Source organism: Cydia amplana, chromosome Z (assembly GCF_948474715.1).
Source record: "Cydia amplana chromosome Z, ilCydAmpl1.1, whole genome shotgun sequence".
In the NCBI taxonomy this organism is placed as follows: Eukaryota; Metazoa; Arthropoda; class Insecta; order Lepidoptera; family Tortricidae; genus Cydia; species Cydia amplana.
The window spans coordinates 28,700,341-28,726,154 of NC_086096.1; the positions used below are offsets into that span (position 1 = coordinate 28,700,341).

Sequence of the window (25,814 nt, forward strand, 5' to 3'; positions counted from 1 at the left end):
GGCTGAAGGTCGAGTTCAGAAATCTCCACATTACTTAATAAGCCCGAAGCGTATTTATAACCAGCGCGGTGAGCTTTCATGCGAGGCAAATGCCAAGCTTCTGAAACAAATGTTTATATTTGTTAAAAATTAAGCGACGCCGAAGGTCGAGCTGTAAGAAAGCAGCGCTCTAACACGAACCAATCGTCAAATGTACTCAACAATAATATGTGTCATATGTACAAGAGTTACTCGGAGGCCCGAAGTTCCATTGATGAGGTTTTAGGTCCTCGGGAGCCTGAAATTCGAGCTCTACATTACAGACTTTAAAAGCTACAAAATAACATAATTTACATAACCATCTAATGATTGTGTGTCTGAGAAACTGATATTGGACATTAAATAGCTAAAAGTAGGTACCATAAAACATTTTTTTTAAATTTGGTCATATGAAACGTAGAAATGTTTTACCAAGTCCAGCCCCCTACTAAATAACTATGATTTTTAAACCGGGACAATTTTCTTATCGGCCGGGACGCCGGGACACCATGCTTCAACCGGGACATGTCCCGGCGTACCGGGACGTATGGCAACCCTACGTTAGGTTCATCTTCATACCATACACTACATACTCGTATCTGGGGGCACGGTAGTGCCCCCGCCAAGACAAGCAAAGCGAAGCGCAAGGGCACTACCTACCTTTTCTCGAAACGCTTCGTCATTTTTTGTCCTAACTATTTATCCTAAAATTACCAAAAAAAAAATTGAATTACTCACTCATAGCTCATAGTGAGAGCTCTTTCATTTGATATGTAACCAAATATGGTTTGAAAAACTTTATTTTTTAAGTTTCCCATTTACCCTCATAAGTGGCTCCCATGTTTAAAATTCATTTATTTGCGTTACATGTCTTTGAGTCACAAACTTGCATATGTGTACCAATTTTCACCTTAATTGGTCCAGTAGTTTCGTAGGAAACATTTAAAAAAAAACCCGTAGGGGTAGGGTCAAAGACTAAGTAATTAAGTTCGACTCACGCTTGACTGCACATTTCTAATAGGTTTTCCTGTCATCTATAGGTAAAGAACTATTTTGTGTATTTTTTTTCAAAATTTTAGACCCAGTAGTTTTTTGCCTATTTTCTTGAATAACCGCTAAACTATTTATCCTAAAATTATAAAAAAAATACATTTGAGATTCTTACAATGAGCTCTTTCATTTGACATGTAACACGATATAGTTAGAAAAACTTTATTTTTTAATTTTCTCATTTACCCCCCAAAAATGGCCTCCATATTTAAAATTCATTTATTTAAGTTACACGTTCATCTTTGGGTCACAAACCTACATATGTGTACCAAATTTCAACTTAATTGGTCCAGTAGTTTCGGAGAAAATAGGCTGTGACAGACGGACGGACGGACAGACAGACAGACGAGTGATCCTATTAGGGTTCCGTTTTTTCCTTTTGAGGTACGGAACCCTAAAATAGACTTTACGCATACCCGAAAACGAAATAAATAGTAGGTATAAAGTGATATCCAGACAAGACAATTTTTCGCCAATTTGATGAAATTCTCCAATCGAATCAGCAGGTGCGGACACATTAATGCCAATTTTCATAGTAATTATCTATGGAATACAAATTTCCTGATCGATTTGACTGGTTTGATCAGTCCCGTCTGGATACCACTTAATAAAAATGAAATGATATATAGCTGGTCAACCAAATCTTGTCAGTAAAAAAAGGCGCGAAATTCAAATTTTCTATGGGACGATATCCCTTCGCGCCTACATTTTTCAAATTTGCCGCCTTTTTCTACTGACAAGATCTGCCTGACCAAGTATATATACTTATATATTGTATTTCGCGCCTTTTTCTACTGACAAGATCTTCACTTCACTCTTTTGTCTATGGCTACTACTCTTTGAGTTAAGCACAATTCTGCCAAAATCGAGTAACGAGCTTCGCACGGCTGACAAGAGGGTAGGTTACAAGAGTACCGAAAGACAACATGAAACTGGGTAATACCTGGATCAAAATACGACATACACAATTTAACATTTACCACCACCAATTTAGAACCAATTTGTCGGAACGTTGAAATAAATAGATATGTTTCATATGTACATATATATCTCTAACTTGGACATTTATAGATTTATGTTGTTTTTAGCCATGAATTTGCTTACGACGCACATAAGTTTTTTATTATTAGTTAGATATAGAAGGGAAGCCATGTTAGTAGGCAACGGCACATTAAGTTTCGGTAGATTAGAATATAGATCGGGGGGTTTGTTGTTAAGCGGACAATTAAAGAAAATATGGTCGATATTACCAACCTCGTTACCACAATCGCACATGGGAGAATCTTTCTTTTTAAATTCATATAACTGCTCGGACGAACAGACGCGACCTAACCTGAGTCTAATGATAATACTAGTGTGTCTTTTGGAAAGAGATCTATTTTTGAAGAACCATGGACGGGATGGGATAGATGGTTGAATTTCTGAAAAGAAGCATTTCTTAGCCCGGGACCAGCGGAGGGACTGACAAGATCTGCTTGACCAGCTATAGTCTGTTAAGCCATTTCCGTCAGTAGAAAAAGAGGCAAATTTAAAAAATGTAGGTGCGATGCATACGCGTGCCTCCGTGAGGGACAAAACATACGCAATGCGACACTATGATTGGCCGAATTTATTTGTTGCCCACCATAATCCATACTATTACCAATCCATACTACTTGGTCAACCAGATCTTGACAGTAGAAAAAGGCGGCAAGTTTGAAAAATGTAAGCGAGAAGGGATATCGTCCCATAGAAAATTTGAATTTCGCGCCTTTTTTCACTGACAAGATTTGGTTGACCAGCTAATTTACGGTAAGGAATAAAAAAACGTGACGTGACAAGGACAAACAATAATAGCTCTTTCGCTGCTTTTCCTACTGAAAGATACATAAGACTATCCCGTTCGGTCATTTCCGCCCACCCCTCATGCCCGATCCATAGGGTTATCGTCCCATAGACAATTTTAATTCCGCGCCATTTTCTACTGACAAACTTGTTTGACCGGCTATAGTAAACAACCAAACAGAAGTTCAGATTTCAAAAGAATAATAGGATTGCGATTTCGGTCTTTAAGCAGATTTACAGATGTGTGAAACAGAACTCGGCACTTTTCATTTAAACGTCAAACGGTAGTCTTGTCATATGCTTGTCATGCATGTGTCACTGTCATTCCTATCACCTCACTCTGCTTCATCCGAGTCCGGTTAATGCTCAACCCAGGAATGTACAGCCCAATAATTGGCGTCCACTTTTATGGACGCGAATTATTGGGTTGTACATTATTGCCCTGTCCAAACAGTGGCTTCATATTATTGGCACGGACCAAGCTTGTACACCCTGATAACGCTCAACCCAATAATACACGACCCAATAATACGAATCCATTTAGTGAACGCCGAATATTGGTCGCATATTATTGGCCCGTACCGATAATGCTCGACCTGGGATTGCTCAACCCAGGAATGTACAGCCCAATAATTGGCGTCCACTTTTCGCTGCAAACCACAGACTATAAATATTTGACACATAGAGTGATATTCTAGGGCTGGGACGACGATTTTTAAGTTTACGATTCAATAATGTTTTCATGCGCAAAAAATAAAGCAAATACTGTACTGGTATTATGATGTATTATAGCTTGTTAACCAAATCTTGTCAGTAAAAAAAGGCGCGAAATTCAAATTTTCTATGGGACGTTATCCCTTCGCGCCTACATTTTTCAAATTTGCCGCCTTTTTCTACTGTCAAGATCTGGTTGACCAAGTATATAAATTATAGTTTGTCAAAGGACTGTCTCATTTCAAACATAGAGAGAATCATACTGTCTTTGTCTTACACTAGTACTAGCACCCAAAAGAAAAGGATGAGTATAGTTTATAGGATGAGTATTTTTTTGTGGTAACACACTATCGCACCGCCCCCGACCTTGGTGCGTGGCACCCATAAGTGAGAGCGAGAAAGAGATATCTGTCTCTCGCTCTTATTTATGGGTGCGACGCACCAACGTCGCGTTGCGGTGCGGTGCGATAGTGTGTTATCACTTTTATGTATAGCCTGACCAGTAATATATGATAATTGTCAAGAGGGCGCTGTTATTCTCATGTATAGGGTGACAATTCAGTGTAGTATGAAAAAATTAGTTCCAGTGAAATTCCGCAACATGGCGCACCCTCAATAGATCCTGGTTCACCTATACTTACAATTTGGTTTGACCAACTATATATTTCTTTGTCATAAGCCCCCTCCACACTCATGCGCGAATCGAGGCGCGAAGCCGCGAACGCGAGTGCGGAGTCGATTTCGCAGTGTGTAGGGGGCCTAAGGTGGAAGTTGGTGGAAGGATATTATGGTCTTGTTACGGAGCTCCTGGATGTGGTGGTGCAATTTAGGAGGATGTCGTCGGCGTATTGCATGATTGTGGTTGCCATTTTGGTTGTTTTAAGCCCCCTCCAGAATCGCGGCGAGAAAACGCGAACGGGAGTGTGGAGGGGGCTTTAGAGGCGGTCCAGATTTTAAGGCCCCAGTACACAATGGGCCATCGCCGGCCACTCCAAGGGACGCAGCCATGCGGTAGAATGAGATAGCAATATCACTTGCTCCCTCTAACGCATAAATGCGTCCCTTGGAGTGGCCGGCGATGGCCCATTGTGTACTGGGGCCATAGCAGGTAGCATCCTATAGAAGTGGTCTACGCGTGCCTCCGTGAGGGACAAAACATACGCAATGCGACGCTATGATTGGTCGAATTTATTCGTTGCTTACCATAATCCAAACTAAATTATGGTGGGGAATAAAAAAAATGTGAGACTGTGACAAGGACAAACAATAATAGCGCTTTCGCTGCTACTCCTACTGAAAGTTACATAAGACTATCCCGTTCTGTCAGTTATCCCTACCACTCTTGCCCAATCTTGTTTAATACTAGATTCATGACTGGGGCCTTTACATTATTGGTCCCAGCACTGAGCCCAAGTCGTAACACACTACCGCACCGCACCGATTTTTGCGCGCCCATAAGTGAGACCGAGAAACATATATCTCTTTCTCGCTCTCACATATTGTTGCGGCGCAACGTGGCCTTGGTGCGGTGCGGTAGTGTGTTATGGCTATTATGTTTTCCGGCAAAGATTTCAAGGATATGATAGCCTGGCCGCACAAGCACGGAATTTTCATTCGGTTTCCGTACGGAATATCAGGTGGGAACGGGACGTCCCTCTACAAATGCATAGCGCTGTCTCGCTTGCACATGTAAATTCCGTGGGTGTGCGGCCAAGCTATAGCCCCCTCCAGACTCCAGAGTATGGAGGTGGCTTAGCAAAAGAAGTAAGCCCCTATTCGCACGGCAGCTTTTTCAACGCGCGTTAAAAAAGCGTTTGAATGACACAAATGGATACATGTGTATTTATTGACATGACAGCGGTGGCGCTTTTTATCTAGCGTTATTGGATTTTAAACTTTATGCCTTGGTTGTTAAATCGAATTTAGAGTGCGGACAGATTCAAGCGCTTTTTTAACGCGCGTTGAAAAAGCTGCCGTGCGAATGGGGGCTAAGGCCCCATACTCATGAGCGCTTTTACAACGCGCGTTAAAAAAGCGTTTTAATGACACAAATGGATACATGTCTATGAAGGATATGGTCTTGTTTCGGAGCTCCTGGATGTGGTGGTGCAATTTAGGAGGATGTCGTCGGCGTATGCATGAATGTGGTTCCCATTTTGGTTGTTTTAAGCCCCATCTAGACTATGTGCGTGAATCGCGATGCGAAGCCACGAACGCGAGTGTCGAGGGGGCTTTAGAGGCGTGCAGCTAGGGTTGCCAGATCGAAAGGCGCTATTATCGGGAAAAAATATAAATTTTTCGGGATTTTGAGACTTAAGCCGGGAAAAAGAAAACATTCAAATTAAAGTACCTAATTGTATTAAAAACAACGATATTTTACATTATTGGCACTACGTAAACTGCTCTGCCCATAGACGTTTTTATAACGCTGACGCGCTCGACGACAGTTCGGAACTTGAAATTATTGTTTTATAACGTGCAGCTATTTTTCGGGACATTAATTTCCACTTTGTCGGGAATCGGGAACACATGCTAAAAATCGGGAGAATCCCGCCAAATCCCGACCATCGGGCAACCCTAGTGTGAAGAAACCTGCATACATCTGCGAAGAAATTCAAAGGTGTATGTGAAGTCCCCAATCCGCATGGGGCTAGCGTGGGGCCTACAGCCCAAGCCCTCTCGCGTATGAGAGGAGGCCTGTGCCCAGCAGTGGGACGTTTATAGGCTGAAATTATTATTATTATTATTTTAATATACACCGCCCGCTGATGTCTTATATGCTATTAAAAATTCAACATTAATAACAACTAAGTAGGCAAGCATAGCGGCCAATTTAGCGTATGGCACAGGCACTAGTTCTTACGATATTACCGTAATTTATTATTTGTGACGTTCCACGGCAAAAGGTACCTTATGGCACCTGGCGCTTACGTCGCATAGCGCCGCAATAATAATAGCGCGCGGCGGCGGAGCGGCGTTAATAATAGCGTAAGCGCCAACGGCCATAAGGTACCTTTACCCGTGGGACGTCACATTTTTATTAATCAAAGGACCTGAGCTGGTGAACAGAGTGCATGTGGCAGAAATGCTTGATAAAGTGCCTAATGTCTACATCTGCGGAAGCTATAAGATCAGGCCAATACAAGACAGTCACAGAATCGCGCCTGCGCTGGTACGGCATGTCATGAGAAGACCTATCGGGCCTCATATCGGGACCAAATCCACGTGGCAGACTCCTTACTAATACATGGATGTCATGCAGTTATTAAAAAGGATCTCTCCAATAACAATTTTGATCCAGTGACGACCCAGAAACGATATCTCTGGAGGATTAGGAGAGCCGACCCCAATTAGAAATGGGACAAGGCCGGAAGAAGAAGAAAATCAAAGGACCTGAGGTAAAAGTGAGAATAGGTTGAAAAGCAGATGCAACCTAGTCGCCTGCGCTCAGCTTCCCCCTGGATTAGCCCTTAAGCCTGCACCTAACAGATTTGCTCATAGGGGGCTATGAGCTTGCTGTTGCGTCAAATAAAAAAGTAGTCTATTAATAACTACTAACTATAAATGTTTATTTTGCCGCATTCTTCACTATCGCTCCCTGTTTCACTGGCATCTAACCCAGAGGAGAAAAAAATTGCTCATTGTGGCTACTCCGTCTTCCTCATGGCTGATATTTTACTTCACCGAAAAGCAATTGGTAGTATCAAATTATAATTTTGCACACAAGTTACAAGAAGTAAGTACGACCATTGGTTTAAAAATCAAACTTTATATATATAATTTCTTTGTATAATATTATAATAATCTGTTTTCTTTTTGACGTTTTGTAGTATAGCTGGTCAAGCAAATCTTGACAGTAAAAAAAAAGCGCGAAATTCAAATTTTCTATGGGACGATATCCCTTCGCGCCTACATTTTTCAAATTGTCGCCTTTTTCTACTGACAAGATCTGCTTGACCAGCTATATATGTATTGCTGTATGTTTATTTTCAAGTTTTTTTTTATTCTGGACAATTGCCATATACACTCGTACTGACGGTAAACGGCCTGATGGCCTGACTTTGGTACCATGGGAAAGGGGGCGGTGTTTGGTATGGGACGCTACGTGCGTCAGTACCTTCGCCGCCTCCCATGTCAGCCGTACCTCACGCGTGGCCGGAGCGGCAGCGGAAACACAAGCGCATGTGAAGCGTCGAAAATATGATCCTCTCTCCCCTGCCTACATAATCGTCCCTTTCGCAGTTGAAACGGCGGGTAGCTGGGGGAGCGCTTCACACGCGACTTCGGACATCGACTCAGACGGAAAGGGGAAGGCCCCGAGTCGTTCTCGTTCCTCGTGCAAAGGTCCGTGGTAGGGTTGCCAGATGGTCGGGATTTGGCGGGATTCTCCCGATTTTTAGCCTGTGTTCCCGATTCCCGACAAAGTGGAAATTAATGTCCCGAAAAACAGCTGCACGTTATAAAACAATAATTTCAAATTCCGAACTGTCGCCGAGCGAGCGAGTGACCCGTGTCGAGCGCATCAGCGTTATAAAAACGTCTATGGGCAGAGCAGTTTACGTAGTGCCAATAATGTAAAATATCGTTGTTTTTAATACAATTAGGTACTTTAATTTGAATGTTTTCTTTTTCCCGACTTAAGTCTCAAAATTCCGATTTTTTTTAATTTTTTCCCGATAATAGCGCCTTTCGATCTGGTAACCCTAGTCCGTGGTGATCCATCCAGCGTGGTAATGCTGCGAGCATCATGGGCACCTTTGCACCAGGAACGACTTGAAGCGTTTTGTCTTTTTTTTAATTTATAATTTTTATTTTTATTTGTAATTTTAGATCTTGTAACTAAAATTTGAACAACTTCCCAGTATCTGATTCAGTTGAAATTTGGAGTACTATTGTAATTCCGGTGCCAATGCAATAATATGCTAGCAGGGTGGTGATCTGATGATGCAGTCCGTAGCAGGGATGTTGCGAACATCCGCATCCGCATCCGCAACCGCGGAACTTCCGCATTATTTTCGACATCCGCATCTGCATCCGCATCCGCATAAAATCGATGCGGAGCTTATGCGGATGCGGATGTCGAACAAGTTGGTACAGGAACGTCTTAGCGGCGGCGTAAGTGCTGGGTAATTTCGTCATTACCTATAACGAAATCGTCTAGATCCAGAAAAGTCGGCCAAGTTACTGTTTATTAAATATAACGCACCTATATTCTTGCTCAAATACTAAACGTTTCGTTTTTTTTTAATTAAAAAAATACTAAAAATTTAATATTTGACTTTTTCTAAGTACCTAATCTTGACATCCGCATCCGCATCCGCATCCGCGGATGTGAGCCTTTAAATATCCGCATCCGCATCCGCGGATGTCAAAAAATCTACATCCGCAACATGCCTGGTCCGTAGGCAGCCAAAGGAACTCCTCGATGGAAAAACACAAACACAACGAGTTAGGCTCATTAGAAAGGTCTCAAGCAAGAATTAAGTACTCGCTAGATAGACATGCAAATAAGAATAAGTACAGTCAGAAATAAAAGTGTGTCACAATTTTTGAAGTGAAAACTTCTTTAGCGGCGCTGGGCACTTTTTGAGGTGGGGAAAAAATGATAAACTCGAGACAGCGTAAGGCGATCACGTGACCGTAAGATTTAGATGGCCACATTTAGATGGTATTTAAATCAATAAAGAAAAACTCAATGACATTACATGGAAAAGGTTCTAATCTTGTACGGGCTGAAATACGAGTATCTCACAGTTACATTCTAACTTTATATCACTCAAATATGTCGCAGAATGGCCTGGATCATCAGATTATTGTCTATTTGTGGACATCCTAATGACTAATTAGTCCTAGGGTTCCTCGAGATAGTAAAACAGTCTAGATTCAACTGAGACACACTATAAATTGCACGAAAGTCAATAAACAACATCCTTGTATTGCCAAATCTCTAATCAGAATCACTAATTAGGTAATCACAATTAATAATCGGAGATCAATGCGTCTACACGTGTCAAGGGTCGATAGGAACTGTCCCGTGGCACCGCCCGCGCGCCGGCGCTGGCGCAGCACTTGAGATTAGGTGACGTCATCAGGCTTGACCCGTGGTTTGTGCACTGGGTTCCCGACATCAATAAAGCTAGGTACATCTCGATGAAATCGCTAATAAAATGAACTCTAGTACTGGTGAATAAAACTTAAAATATCATGACCAAATATATTTAGATGCGAAGTCTGCAAGGTAACTTTACAATTTCTATTCGAATTTTAAACAATTAACGCTACAAATTTGTATTTCGAATTTTAAACAAGCTCACTGACCAGCAATTTCGGAACTAAAGTTTTTCAATAGAAAGGAGGATGCAGGATGGGTCAATTATACATAGTGCTGCAGACATTTTGGACTAGTCATTGAGTTTTCACTTCTGTCGGCACTCCCGGAGTGCAACCCGTTGTTGGTTTTTTTTTGGCATAATTGTGTTAAAATCCGAAATAATTTTTCGCCAGTATCTGATCCCAATTGATCGTTCCTTCTACATCGAGCGGTTTGGAAATCCAAGGAAAAATTGAACTTCCAAGGTTCACAAAATTTATGCACACCTCCTGGAATTGAGCAAACTCTGATTACACGCATTTATTTTAGGACCAAATGAAGGTATTAAAACGATTTCCAGCTTGTTGAGAATTAATTCCTCAAAATGCTGTTTTAGGTAGGAACACAAATAAACCGTATACCTACTCAGGTATAAATCTATTTGTATTAAATATTATTTTAGTTTTTTTTTTCACTTGCGGAAGCGCCCCCCTGGGCAGCATGAACGCCCCCCAATCGCTTCCGCGGCCCTTACCGCCCCCCTGAAACTCTTCAGCGTCCACTGGGGGGCGGTATTGACCACTTTGGGAAACTATGGACTAAGTCAATATTGAGGTAATCAATTTAACTTTCAGGCCTCCATTTTGATGATATATTATTTTGTGAACGAATACAATACAATTACCTACAAACAAACAAATCATCAAAAACATTACATGTAAAAAGGTGCAAGTCTCGCAACGCTTCTACTACAAAAAAGTTTAAGATGTAATGTGAAACCAAGTCGGTTATTTTAATCAGTGCCAGGGGGTGTTAAAACCGTATCAATAAGATATCTTTAATTTGTAATACGTATAATGACTTGGCCATCGCACGGCTGCATAATGACATAAGGATCATCGTCGCCTATTAAAAATAATTCTAATTGAACATAACGCTAGCGCTAATTGCAGTTTGAGCATTACACATATTTAGTGTACGGTACGGTGAGTATACGGTACGAGTAAAGCATTATGTGCGATTGCCAAGTCATTCTATGTATTACAAATTAAAGATATCTTATTGATACGGTTTTAACACCCCCTGGCACTGATTAAAATAACCGACTTGGTTTCACATTTTACATCTTAAACTTTTTTGTAGTATAGAAGCGTTGCGAGACTTGCACCTTTTTACATGTAATGTTTTTGATGAGATCTCATCTCTTTTTGTAGGCAGTCCTTCTTTTCGGGTACTCATACCCATACTATGTATACACATATCATAACTAAACACATCTTCATTCATACTCACATCGTACATCGTAGTGTACCTTTACTTTACCTACTATTTGTAGGAACTGCAACAGTAATTTTGTAATAGCATATATTTATATGGGATTACAAACTTACTTATGCAGCTCTTAGATCTTTAAAACGTGACTGATATGGCAATATTTTTAGGTTTTCTATGGCTTGATAAGCTGAAAACTACTTATGTTTAAAATGTGAAGCTTGTGGGTATGCTAGAAGTACCTTAGAATTATGATGATCGTGAGTGAGTGAATCAGTGTCGAAATTAAGGGACACATACAATAATTCTTAAACTACAAATTCAAATTGAATGTTTTTGAGAATATATCTTAAGCATGTTAAGCCCTATAGATTACTGAAAATTCAGGGTTCTAGCTTTAGCCATTCAGCCAGCACAAAATTACAGGACGTCGAAAATGGCCTGAAATCCTGAATCGCTTCGAGAAGGATGGTACGGCCGTGCCTCTTTGTTTTGCTCGACTTGGCGGGGGCACTGCCGTGCCCCCAGATAACATTTAATTTGGAGAAAATTATTTTTTGTTAATATAAAATATTTTTTCACCTTTTCCAACTGTTAAACAGTATGCAATAGTTATAGTAGAAACTTTTTATCGCTGGAATCCAATCTTGGATCTATATCTAAATCCCTAAAGTCTTTTCTCCTATCGATGCATTCCCTAATATTGTTTGTCATAATGATCAGTTGTCCTAACACTATAAACCCTAATTTTGGTTATCCTAATATTGATTACTTATCTTAATGTTATTATGCATATTTTCTTTTTTGCGAGGGTCGCAGTTGAACCCTAACCTAACCCACTTTTGTGGCAGCAAGTTCTAAAACCTAAGCATTTTTCAGAACCTTACATTATAGAAAATAATCGTTATGACAATTGATCGTTATGGCATGTGCCCATTAGGACAAACCAGTTAGGGCAAGTGACTTTAGGACAAACGTTGTTAGGGATTCAGAATGACACCCCCAATCTTTACAGTATTTAAAAAAAGGGTTAAATTATAATAGCACAACATAACAGAATAGGATTGTCTGCCTCCGGCTTGCCTTAGCCGGCTGTCCAGAGTGGAGTCGTGAAATCTACGTTCTCGAGGGTAGATGTGAAAACATAAGTGGCAAGTTGGCTACAGGTATGTTTAAAGTCCAGTGACACCTCTCTAGTTCTCTACCCTCAGCCCTCGCATCGGTGTTGCGCTTGAGTCAACTTAGATGTAGCTTAATGTGGGGGCTCACCTTGTACGTGGGGGCAAGTCACCATCTGCCCGAAATAAAATTGTATTACCTATACCATTTTATTAGGCAGGCGTCTGGTTTACAATGCCATAGCATAGCGGTAGCCCAGTAGGCCCAGTAAGTCCATGGCTTTGACCCAATAGCCTAGCCTAGTCCATTTTAGATTCCATCAACTCTCAATAGTCTTTATTAGAGATGCCCCGAATAATGGTTTTGGCCGAATACCGAATATTCGGCATGAGATGCGAACATTGTGAGTCACAATATTATGAAAACTGTTCGCCAACTAAGCACAACGTTTCGTTCGACTAATGAATGTAGGGTTAGAGTCAATGAAATCAGACCCATGATAAAAATAAAATATTTCATAATCAACAAATACTTAAATAAAGGGTCTTCCTATTTAACAACTTTCCAATAATACTTTTTAAATATTAAATACTTATACCTAAATTTGGTATTTTTTTGTGTAATTTTTCTTTTTAGTTAGAGGCAAGAGATATTCGGTATTCGGTCGAATAGTAGACAACATTTGGCCGAATACCGAATATTCGGCAAAAAGGCCGAATAGGCCGAATACCGAATAGTTGCCGAATATTCGTGGCATCTCAGTCTTTATACACCTTGGCGGGTGCTGCTTCCACGTGCGTCCCATGACGGGCAAGGGCAGCATCCACTCGGTGTAGCCCCTACAGGCATTAAAATGTCAAAAGGCAATATATTGTCTTCGGCTCGGCAAACGCCTCCCACAGGTCCGGAACATCATTGTTTCGTGATAGGAAAGACATATTAATATTAATACTAGAGATGCCCCGAATAGTGGTTTTGGCCGAATACCGAATATTCGGCATGACACAAATATTTTTTAATCAACAAATGCTCAAAAAAGGGTCTTCGTATTTAACAACTTTCCAAGAACACATTCTAAATATACCTTACCTACATAGTTTTTGATTATTTTTATTGTGCAATTTTTCTTTTTAAGTAGGTGCAACAGATATTCGGTATTCGGGCGAATAGTAGGCAACATTCGGTCGAATACCGAATATTCGGCAAAGTGGCCGAATAGGCCGAATGCCGAATAGTTGCCGAATATTCGTGGCATCAAACTTGCCACTTACCCATTTAACAACACAATGCAGTAAATAACTAAGCTAACATAAGCTTTAAAGTTTAAAGAATAGTGGCATACGACCACGGCTATCCTCTGAATATCTATAATTTAAAGATAATAAATATAAAATATTTTCTAAATGCGATTTCGAGATGAATTTTTTTCTTGTTTCATACTTTTAAGAGCGCAATTTTTCAGTAGTCGGGTTTTAGTTTTTGAACTTATTTTTGAAGTGAAAACTTCTTTAGCGGCGCTGGGCACTTTTTGAGGTGGGGAAAAAAATGATAAACTCGAGACAGCGTAAGGCGATTACGTGACCGTAAGGGGCGTAAGGCGATCACGTGACCGTAAGCCCCGTAATTTATGGTGGCCACTCATAATTTAAATGGCTTTTAAATCAATAAAGAAAAACTCAATGTTATTTGACATTGTAAGTCGGGTGACAATGCAATATTATGGTACCATCGAGCTGATCTGATGATGGAGACAGGAGGTGGCCATAGGAACTCTGTGATGAAACAACGCAACCTAATTGTGTTAGGGGTTAATAGAATTGTCTCGATGAGTATTAGTTGTCTGTCGTAAGAAAAGTACAGTCAGCTATAAAAGCTTGTACCAAAAATGAAATTTTTGCCAAAAACTTATTTATTTTAGTATGAGGGCACCTTCGGTGCCCGGCATTGCAGTGCGACACGTACGTCGGGCTATGCCCGACGCATTTAGTATGAGGTGCCTGGTATTGTCGTTCGCCACCTACGTCGAACTACGCCCGACGCATTTAGTATGAAGGGCACCCAGTGGCGGATTTGCAGTCTTTGCCGCCCTAGGCTCAGACCCTGTAGCCGCCCCTTCAGCATCAGCACCCATCATATTGACTACATTTAGGTCAGGCAAAGAAAAGGTACAGAGGGAAATGCTTGGGACACATTTTTAACTTAGTAACTTTGTTTGGACTCGTTACTCTCGTTAGGAGGTGAAAATATCAAAAGTCCCCGGCCGTAGCCCTTGAGCGGGGGTAGGGGGGTTTGATTTGAAGGTTCCATTTTTCGGTTTTTCGCTTATAATATCTTAGATACTATGCGTCGTTGTGACATGATCATTATACAAAATGAAAGCTGATTAAATTTGCTACAAGTTTTATACAGTCGAGTTTTTCGATAGGTATCTTGTTTAGTTTTTGAGATAGCCGCTCTTGAATGTCTATAATTTTGCATTAAATTTCCATCAATAATATAATAATAATAATAATGGCCGTGCTCGTTGACATCACCATCCCCCATGATGAGAATCTCGTGAAAGCCGAGAAGGACAAGTCCAGTAAGTACCTAGACTTGGCTCACGAGATAACCGCCATGTGGGATGTTGATTCGACGATCATTGTCCCGATAGTTGTATCAGCGCACGGTCTAATAGCGAAGAGTCTCGACCAACATCTTGAGAGACTCTCGCTAGGTGGTTGGATCAAGGGTCAGATGCAGAAGGCGGTGATCTTGGACACGGCGCGGATAGTCCGCCGGTTCCTCTCTCTGCAGCCCTGACCACCGGCAGCTTGGGCCTTGCCCCGCTGCTGGCGGCACCCTAGGTTAGGTTTTTTATAATATGTTTATAAGTATTTTGTATTGTTTTTGTAAGTGTTTTTGTATTTTATTTTTATATCCATATTATAAAATAACCTAACTTAAGACCAAAAATAAATAAAGAGAATAAATATTCTTTATTGTGCACCATACAATTAAAAATACACAGAAATTAAATACAGATTAAAAGCTAGGTAACAACAGGCGGTCTTATCGCTAAGAAGCGATCTCTTCCAGACAACCTTTCAGTAGCAGGAAACTAAGGACTAACAACATTGAACGGGTAGTGCCGATATACATTTAATAAAAAAATTGAATTAAAATAAAACAAGACGAAAACCATTACATACTTTAATATAATACATAAATACAAATATAATAAATACATATATACATACATACATAAAATATTATACAGGCATAAATAAAGGCAAAATTAAGGCAGCGAAAGGTAATGTGATTTTAAAAGAAATTTGAAAATGGGAAGGGATTTAGCACGTCTAATGTCTAATGGCAAAGCATTCCACAACCGAACAGCACGAAAAGTAAAAGAGTTTATATAAAATTTTGATGAAGAAGATGGTGGAGCAAGGAGAAGTTTCTCCGCACACCGGACAGAAGAAAGATAGCTGAAACGCTGTTTAAGATATAGGGGGTTAGTAGGGTTGAAGAGAATATTATAAAGAAGAACAAGAATATGAGAGTTGCGGCGATGGCGAATAGGGAGCCACTTGAGCTGGGTGCGAAATTCAGAGACGTGGTCATATTTGCGTAAGCCAAATATGAACCTTATACATGCGTTTTGAAGGCGCTCAAGTTTATTTAGCTGGTTCTCTGTAAGATCAAGATAGCAAATATCGGCGTAATCCAGTATAGGGAGAAGAAGAGACTGAGCAAGCGCAATTCTGGTAGCGAGCGGCAAGAAGTTACGAAGCCTGCGAAGTGACCCCAGAGACGCAAACATCTTCCTACTGATCTCACTTATTTGTGGTACCCAAGACAGTGTGCGATCTAAGATTACTCCAAGGTTTTTTACCTGGCTCGAGAATGGTACCGGGAGAGCATCAAAGCAGCAGCATAATATTCACGGTGCTCACGAGGAAAGGAACCCGAAAGATTTTAACAGTGTAGCAGATCTGCGGAATCGACTCCACACTCGCGTTCGCGGCTTCCCGCCGCGATTCGCGCACGAGTGTGGAGGGCCCTATACAAGCCCCCCTCCAGACCAGACTATTGTGCGTGAATCGCGGCGCGACTTCGCCGAGCGAACATATCGCAACGTTGACGTATGACTGCACACTCGCAAACTTCTCGGTGATTTCGCAGTTTAGTTCGGGCCAAGATGGCTGAAAAGCATCAGCTGATCGAGTTTAACTGTCATTTATCTAAGGCATCATACTTGCTGTAGCTATTTTTCCATTTTGTTTTGTTGTAAAACCGTAAAATATAGCCGCTATATATAATAGAATTAATATTTATCTTGCAACTGATGAGCCAAAATAGTGTGTATTATGGAGTCTTGCAAGTTCGCGCTTCGCGCCTCCTTTGACGCTGGCCGAAAAACCGACAAAAAACGGGGAACAAGGCGCGAAGGCGTGAACAATCTGTGAAATCGACGCCACACTCGCGTTCGCGGCTTCGCGCCGCGATTCGCGCACAACTGTGGAGGGCCCTCAAGATATCGAAAAACTGTACTAAATAAAACTTGTAGCAAATTTAATCAGCTTTCATTTTGTACAATGATCAGTCGTTAGAACGCATAGTTTCCGAGTTATAAGCGAAAAACCGAAAAATAGGACCTTCAAACCTCCCTCTTCCCCCGGCTCAAGGGCTACGGCCGGGGACTTTTGATAATAATAATTATGTTCACCTCCTAACTAGTTCAAACAAAGTTACGAAGTCAAAAATAGTGTTCCAAGCATTTCCCTCTATACCTTTTCTTGAGAATTCGTTGCCTGGCCTAATTTTAAGTTATTTCTTGTTATCATCAGCGATTTTTTTGTCACAATTTGCCGCCCCTAATATCTCGCCGCCCTAGGCTCGTGCCTACTGTGCCTTATGGGAAATCCGCCACTGAGGGCACCTTCGGTGCCCGGCATTGTAGTGCGCCACGGACGTCGGGCTGCGCCCGACGCATTTAGTATGAGAGCACCTTCGGTGCCCGGCATTGTAGTGCGCCACGAAAGTGGGGCGACGCCGACACATTTAGATAGTAGGCATTGTAGTGCGCCACGTACGTCGAGCTACGCCCGCAGCATTTATAGAATCCTGAGCGCTAGCGGATCCGAAATTCGTTTTACCATCGGGTAGGTAGCTCCGCTCTAGGCGCCGGATGGCAAGGGGGGCGCAAAAATGGCAAATGAGAAAAAAGTTTTAAAAGACGCGATATAATATGTACATATTTGAAATGTGCTAATTACGCTCTTTCAAATGATATATGACACGGCATCATAACCTTAAGGAATACTATCTTTCCCTACCTTAGTTTTTATTTTTATAATAATTGACACTGTTGTTTCTTTATTTAATAGGTATATATTGTAGTTTTTATGTATGTATGTATGTCTAGATGTATGTTTATGGTTGTATGTAGGTATTTAAGTATGTTTATCTTTATTAATGTTTTGTTTGTGTTGTTTGGTTATATTCAATTCGACTTTTCATATTTTTTATTTGCGCCACCTACCGTATATTCTAATTATTTTGTCTCCGATATCCAAAGGTTGTCTGGAAGAGATCGCTCTTAAGCGATAAGACCGCCTGTTGTTACCTCTATTGTCTTTGTTTATGTTATTGTACATTTATTGTAAACTACGTGTATGTGAGGTGTGCAATAAAGAGTATTGTATTGTACTTCATTTAATTTTTTTGTTCCTGACTTTATGACCTCTAGAGGGCGCCATGATCAATTTAATGTGACGTTATAAGCCTATAACCAGCGGACAATTCGAATGACACATCATTTGTCAAGTTATAATGCGTACTTTTGAAGTTATGAGGGAACAGATGAACATACATACATACATACCCACATACATAATGGTCAAAATCATAATCCTCCTTTTGCTTTGCCGTAGTCGGGTAATAACATCATGAAAAAAAAAAACATGTATTCATAGCATAATTTTTATTTATAAGTGATAATAATAAATAATAATTCAGCCTTTATACGTCCCACTGTTGGGCACAGGCCTCCTCTCATGCGCGAGAGGGCTCGGGCTATAGTCTCCACGCTAGCCCAAAGCGGATTGGGGACTTCACATACACCTTTGAATTTCTTCGCAGATGTATTGCATGTTTTCGTTCACCGAAAAGCTAGTGGTAAATTGATATTTCATACATAAGTTCCGAAAAACTCATTGGTACGAGCCAGGATTTGAACCCGCGACCTCCGGATTGAAATTCGGGCGTCATATCCACTCGGCCACCACCGTTTATAAGTGAATAACAAGTAAATTAATAAGTGCATAACCTAATGTGTAAAAAGTAAATTAATAAGTGCATAGCCTAAAAACAAATAAATTAATAAGTACATAGGCTAATAACAAGTAAATCCTAATAACAAGTATATTCTACAATATCGAGATACAATTCTATTGGCTATATTCTACAACATCATACGAATAAATTCTATTGGCTATAATATTCGATCTATGCCCATGTTTCCTGGGACGGCACATAGTTGAATATGGGGTAGCCATAGTGATAATTATAATACATTTCATTAATGCTAGTCTTACTAAAATCTACATACGTTTCTAAAAATGTATTACACTTATCGCCAATTGGCAAACACGACATTAAGTTTAGCTTATTAACTATCGGTGTATCCTTAATTTTTTCTAAATTTACTTCTAATCCTAATTTTGATTAGTTGTTAAGTGAGTAGTCGGTGATGTCAAGTCTGGTGAATAATCATGGACTATGGCTCTTAATTCTAATAACCACTGTTCTTTAGCATACTGTTCTAATAACTCACGATCATTGTCTTTGTTTTTCACTTCACTTTTTGTTATAATGTTTTTCAAGTGGTCTTCCCACATGTCATGATTGTTGTCTTTAGTAATGCAGAATCTCTGTGTGTAATGTTTTCTCATTGCTAACTCCACCCTGGCCAATTCTGCGACGTCATCTGCTGGTGCTGGTTGGGTGATCTGCATGTAGTGTAAGCGTTCTTCTATTTGTGCCTTCAAATCCTGCAGGTCTGCGATGTACTTGGGCTCTAATTGTGGCTCTTCTAACTTGCATGTGATTGATGCGTCTTGAAGTTTTCTGAGTCTTTCTTCGTAGACACGGCGTATCAAGACTGCTCGGTCGTAGAAGTGGTACTGCCGACACGACAACTTGAGCAACTTGTAATGTTCTTCACAATATTTGAATTTCATTGACACATAATTTTTACATGGTTTGTCCCAAGTATAGGCTGAACATATCAGTCCCACAAAATTCCCAAAGTTACCATCTTTTCAAATGCCAAAAACTACCTGCAAGTCGTATCAGGTAACAGTCGTATCAGGTAACAAGTCACTGTGGGATTGATTGATGTTATCGAGGATGCCGACACGTGGCCTAAGGCCTAAGCACACTTATGGATCAGAGACTCAGAACAGGGTTCTTGCATCTGTACTGATATGATTGAAGCTTGCCGTGGGTTATGTGATTCTTCCAGTCCAGACGCCATTGGTTATTCTGATTTCGCTCAGCAAGTAAATGGGCCACGTCTACACTTAGCCGTCTTCGTTCGAGTCACGTCCGTACTTCTGTATTCCTCGCAAAAATACATGAAACATAAAAATTGATACAGAAATTGTAAAGCAACTTAAGCAACAAGTGTCAATACTGTCAATGTCACTGATAGATGTCACTGGAAAAACCGATTATTTTTGAGCTGTCAAGAGCTCATGTCAGTACGTCACTACTAATTTTGACAGCTCCCTTAAAAAAAAGAATGTCTCTGGTTTTTGGCTTCCAATTATTGGGTCGTACATTATTGGGTCGGGCTTTCTCGACCTGTACCAATAATGTTCAGCCCAATAATTGAAAGCCAAGGGACTCAAATTAGTGGACGCGAATTATGGGGTCGTACATTATTGCCCTGTGAAAATAGTGGCTTCGTATTATCGCCCCGGACCAAACTTGCGCGGACCGAGAATGCTCAACCCAGGAATGTACAGCCCAATAATCCGCGTCCATCATGGACGCCAATTATTGGGCTGTACATTCTTGGGTTGAGCATTATTTGGTTGTGTATTAGTGGCTCCCCTTCATCCATCCTCATTCCCGTAAAAATGGCGACTTTCCTTCCTCGTTCTCTTGGTCTTGCTGAAACTGTAATTCGGAATAATGGAGCAAAGGTAATTAAACCTTCAATCCTTCTAATGTACACTAAGTGTTACTGGGTTCATCTAAATCTACCTGTATTCGTAGCACTTTTACGTGTCGGAGTACAAAAATCCATATTCTTCGGCCGACTGGATTGATTTTAATTTTATTCGTCGAAGCTGACCGTAAGTTTTTACAATATTAATTACATAGAATTACCTATTTAAGATGTAGGTTAGATTTATGTAATTACAATTTTATTTTTAAATTTGACCTTGTAGTTTCGTCTATACGGTTGTGAATCTTACGTCATCATTCGGTTTTTTGATGGTTTAGATTAGATTCATTTTCCGAGCTTATCGATCTTAAAGATTGTTATTTGTATATTGATTGATTACATAAAACTCAATTGATAACCGATTTGATCATCTGTTTCTATTCTCAATACTTGTGCATAAAGACATAAATCATCTTGCAGCAAACATTTATTTACAAGTCATTATATTTATCTTTAAAAAATAGTATAACAAACATATTTTTGCATGTTTAATGCTATTGTGCATTGTTCTGTGAACCTTATTGCTTGATTGTGTACAAGGCCAAATGCATAAATAGATTGTACAGTCGACGTCAAAGAGAAGTTTACAGCCAAAGTAACAAAAAAATGTTTACACGACCTAAATGCTATGACAATAAAGTCGTAAAGATCTCTTTGACGTCGACTGTACTCTTGACTAAATCAATTAATTATTTTAATGTGCAAATACATGCAATATAAGTTACATTGTTGGATTAATAGCCAAATTAAAAATTCTTATTAATAAGTAGTGCTGGTTGGTTTTATTTGGTCAAGTTATGAACTAAAGTCCAACAATATCTTTTAATTTGGCAGCTAAATCTAGCTCAAGGTAAAGTATGATACTCTTACATACTGTAATAAGAAATATATGTATGCTATTTTAAGATTAAAGTATTCTATATTCACTATGTAATATGACAGGGCCTAGGGCCCCTGGTGTTCACGAAAGAGATCACATTTAGTAAACCTGTCCTTTTCTGAATTGTGTGCAGCTTTTATGTCACTTTGAAGGCAACACAGCAGATTTTCTATATAACCATGGTTTTGCTCTGTTACTTACATATTGTAATTGTAATTAGCCTTGATTATTGAAGTTAGTAGTTACATAGCATATATTAATTTGGTTTAACAAATTTAACTTCAACTCGTCTTTTGATGTTGGCCTCCTCCATAACTTTCCATTTTTTTTTTCTGTTTGCATCCATTTACCTCTGACAATTCTTGTTTCAACCATCTAAACTTTTTTGGGCAACTCTTTCTTAAATTATATCTAGGACATTGTTCTAACTGTATTAAAGATTCATCTTTTCTATGTCTTCTCACTCTCACTTACATATACAACTATTAAATCAATAGAGCCAATAGGATTTATCCTGATGGATGCTTTTAAATATCATTAGTCATTACCTGATTTGATTGACTACTGATCATTAACTAGTTACTGAACTTATTTTAATGAAATTTGGCTTGTTAAAAGCTTTAGTCCTAGATATGGTCATAAGGGTATTTATTACTGTTTTTTTTTTACTCTTTGGGGTTTAAGACAAGGCAAAGTCGAGACTACTTACACCTATCTAATGAGGTAGAGCTTCATACATCTCTAAAAAAGGTCAAAGGCTAGTGCGGGGATGGTATTCATTTTTTTCATGCTATTGAACTAATTTGGAATTTGGGTTATCTAATGCAACAAAAACCGGCCAAGTGCGAGCAAAACAAGCAAAAAAACGGTCACCCATCCAAGTATTGACCCCGCCCGACGTTGCTTAACTTCGGTCAAAAATCACGTTTGTTGTATGGGAGCCCCACTTAAATCTTTATTTTATTCTGTTTTTAGTATTTGTTGTTATAGCGGCAACACAAATACATCATCTGTGAAAATTTCAACTGTCTAGCTATCACGGTTCGTAAGATACAGCCTGGTGACAGACGGACGGACGGACGGACGGACGGACAGCGGAGTCTTAGTAATAGGGTCCCGTTTTTACCCTTTGGGTACGGAACCCTAGAAAAGCATAAAATGAAGGAAGTACATTGTACCTACCTAAGGTATATGAAATAAAAAAATATTAATTACCAGCCATGAAGTTTGAATGATGAATACTATACTGTATAGAATTAATATTTATTGAAATTTGTTGGGCTATCTAATAAGCTCTAGCTACATACAAGAGGGGGCCAAAAGTAATTTACAAACATCATGCTAATACATTTATACAAAATTAACTGTAATTTAATGATAAGAAAAAACTAATTCATTTATTTAGATAAATTGAAATTCAGATTCAGTAAGTCAATATATGTATGTATATGTCAATTCCCATAGTTCATTTAATGCCATTTTACCTTATTTCTCTGGTTCGTTTTCTCTAAAAAGCCAATAGTCAACCATATAGGGTAGGTGCGTTAGTTTTCGTCCAGCTTTAGTTTTCGTCCACTTGACGAAATTTGAATATAAACCTACATTGCTACACAAATTTGTATGTATTGCAATCCTTAATGTAAAAACGATAAATCTATCTACATAAAAAACGATATTTTGCAAGAAGGAAATTAAAAATATTATTTGCTAATCTGTTTAGTGGACGAACAGCAATAATCATAATTAGGCAACGATCTTCAAAGTAGACGTTAATTACAGACAAGTATACTTATCATCATCTTCCTCGCGTTGTCCCGGCATTTTGCCACGGCTCATGGGAGCCTGGGGTCCGCTTGGCAACTAATCCCAGGAATTGGCGTGGGCACTAGTTTTTTCGAAAGCGACTGCCATCTGACCTTCCAACCCAGAGGGTAACCTAGGCCCTTATTGGGATTAGTCCGGTTTCCTCACGATGTTTTCCTTCACCGAAAAGCGACTGGTAAATATCAAATGATATTTCGTACATAAGTTCCGAAAAACTCATTGGTACGAGCCGGGGTTTAAACGCGCGACCTCCGGATTGCAAGTCGCACGCTCTTACCGCTAGGCCACCAGCGCGTCCGTTAATCGAAATCGAATAATCGATAAACGGCGCCATATAGAAGTACCTACTTAACAATATCTATAAGATCATGAAGTGAAGATTGTCGCAGCTTATGTAATCTCATACACTAATTTGTGTCATTCTCGGGTATATTTTTTATGTTACATCCTGCATGCTGTTCCATTCTTATGTTATATACCTTAAAGCCATCATTCGTATTACCTCTAGAATTTTCTTTATTAGATCGTGAACATTTCGGTGTCTACATATAATAAAGCTAATATCAAGTGAACTTTTCAACTTGGGGAGTGAACAAAGTCCACCAGATATGAGCATGTAGATGGTTGAAATATTATAGCAACAACTGTCAACAGGCAAGTCGTTATAAGTAGTTAAGCAATATATAAGTATAAACTGGTTAGGGATGTAAAAATCTGGTTAGGACAATGCCAACTACTCGTTCGCTTCAAGTTGGCCGTCGGTGACCGTGTCATGAAAACGTCACAGGTAGAATTGTAGTACTGTTGACGAAAAATAATTTCATACTTTATTTTTTGATGCTCACTTTATTTGATAATTGTTTTGATTATATTAAATGTAAGTAATAAAAGTAGTTTTAAAGCTGTAGTAACCGAGTTGATAAGGCGTCAGAGGTGATGTGGGGAAGCGAACCGGGAGGTAACGGCCAACTTGAAACGAACGGGTAGTACAGCGACCTTATGTTACAGCTCTTTGTCATTAGTATTAACAGCAACCCACATACTGACTAAAAAGATTCTCAAATGGATAACTTTATCAACGATGGTAATAAGTTAATAACATATTTTCAGAACAGATAATTCGCGAGTCTTAAATTGCGTCAGCCCTCGTGTAAGGCGAGATGTATATGCATTATATAGTTACATGTAGCGGTGGCTCGGCGGAGGGCTCGATGTTATTGATTGCATGTCCACTGCTATGTTAATAATGCCCATATCACAGACATACAGTAATTACTGCGCCAGTCTGACACGTCTTATGCGTTATTGGTTGCCTAGTATTGCCTAAGGCCTAAGCAAGGATACCTTGACAAGTGCAGTGACGGTGGACTATATACCCGCGCTTGATAATCTTAAAAAGGGGTCATCCATTAATTACATCACACGTTTAGGGGGTGGGAGGGGGTCTAGAAAATGTGACATGGGGGAGGGGGGAGACACAAACTTTGTGACGTCACTTTAACTTCATCAGTAACCGAAAATTTATTTAAATTATTTTATTCGCTGTACATTTAAATAACAAATTTTTAAAACGATAATCGTTTTTATTCGTTTAATTTTCTTTCCTAAGCAGTTTTGGGTTATAAAATTACTAATATTTATATCGTCAAAAATATTTATAATATTAATAAAACTTAGGTACTTAATTCGATTTGGCGATTTCGTAGAAAAAATGTGACGTCACACTAGGGAGGAGGGGTTTGCCAAATGTGACCAAGTGTGACAAGGAGGGGGGGAGGGGTCAAAAAACCTAGAAATTCGTGTGACGTAATTAATGGATGACCCCCAAAGTAAAATTTAGTTAATCACAATTTTAGTTAAATATAAGAACTCGGTCAACTTAACACGTTCAATGTCCTCATACAAAATGATACCTATGAGAAAGTCCAGGTGGGCTTCCATTTTGAAGTTGTGAACCCATAGTGGCAGCACGGACTCCTGAAGAAAGCTTCATGACCCCACATTAGGGGCATCCGGGCACGGAACGTGTCAACACGGTTTTGATAGAGTTTCTTCTGACTAATTCGCTGGAGGTCCACAGCTGCTGGCAGCGACGGCGCTGCCCCACAAGCAGCAGGTGCGCAACCTGAACGTGCACGAGTACGTGAGCTACACGCTGCTGCGCGACGCCGGCATCCCGGTGCCCAAGTTCAACGTCGCCAAATCCAAGGACGACGCCCTTAAGTTCGCTAAGGAGCTCAATACCAAAGACATCGTCCTTAAAGCACAGGTTAGTTTACGGTTTCAATTCCAGTTCAATGTTGGACTGGACTTAACGCTTTTCCAGGCCGCGTCAATAATACAAAGTTTTCGCAAAAAATCCTAATATATTCCAATTAATCAAGCTTTGATGAGTTATTTGAAGACAAGTCACATTTCCCGAAAGCGCAATCTTGAACCTTAAATCCGAATGCTAAAGCTGAAATCTATTGGCGCGTAATCTATTATTCATTGGCGCGTATAATATGGTCAATAAATCGTACTATGCCTGGAAAGGGTTTAACTGTCGTAGGCACACGATTTGCTTGCCGTACGGCAACCAG

General features: G+C 39.9%; 1 protein-coding gene across 1 annotated transcript in view; it reads left to right on the forward strand.

The window, feature by feature from the left end:
- The first annotated feature begins 3,216 nt into the window (after nt 1-3,216).
- The window catches only part of LOC134661425 (succinate--CoA ligase [ADP-forming] subunit beta, mitochondrial), a 32,441-nt gene continuing 9,843 nt past the window's right edge, over nt 3,217-25,814 (forward strand). Inside the window, exons 1-3 of the mRNA XM_063517513.1 lie at nt 3,217-3,235; nt 20,411-20,502; nt 25,313-25,501. Of these exons, the coding sequence (XP_063373583.1) occupies nt 20,437-20,502; nt 25,313-25,501 (255 nt within the window). The 5' untranslated portion in view covers nt 3,217-3,235; nt 20,411-20,436. The remainder of the gene's footprint in view (nt 3,236-20,410; nt 20,503-25,312; nt 25,502-25,814) is intronic.